This window comes from Penaeus monodon, chromosome 32 (genome assembly GCF_015228065.2).
Source record: "Penaeus monodon isolate SGIC_2016 chromosome 32, NSTDA_Pmon_1, whole genome shotgun sequence".
Lineage (NCBI taxonomy): Eukaryota > Metazoa > Arthropoda > Malacostraca > Decapoda > Penaeidae > Penaeus > Penaeus monodon.
The window spans coordinates 6483413-6483664 of NC_051417.1; the positions used below are offsets into that span (position 1 = coordinate 6483413).

The 252-nt window shown below is 41.3% G+C and overlaps 1 protein-coding gene across 1 annotated transcript in view; it reads right to left on the reverse strand.

Moving 5' to 3' along the window:
- The window catches only part of LOC119593394 (CCR4-NOT transcription complex subunit 1-like), a gene marked incomplete in the record, with an annotated part of 36043 nt that overhangs the window by 9106 nt on the left and 26685 nt on the right, over positions 1 to 252 (reverse strand). The window contains 1 exon segment of the mRNA XM_037942323.1: positions 36 to 185. Within this exon segment, the coding sequence (XP_037798251.1) occupies positions 36 to 185 (150 nt within the window).

Below are 252 nucleotides of genomic sequence, written 5' to 3' on the forward strand. Positions count from 1 at the left end.
TTTGGAACAATTAAAGTAAAGATGATGTGCCTCACCTGGGCCAGCCTCTTATCCATCTCAATCACAGCCTTCTCTGCAGCAGTTTTCTGAATAAAGGCACAAGCTATACCAACATTCTCTTGAGCAATGGCTGCAGCCAGCTGCTCCATCTGCTCTAGCTGTTGTGGCAGCTGTTGCTGATTTGTCTGAAAAATAAAATTTACCATGAAACAATGTAAAACATCAGTTTGTTAAAAGGTCTAATGTAGTCAG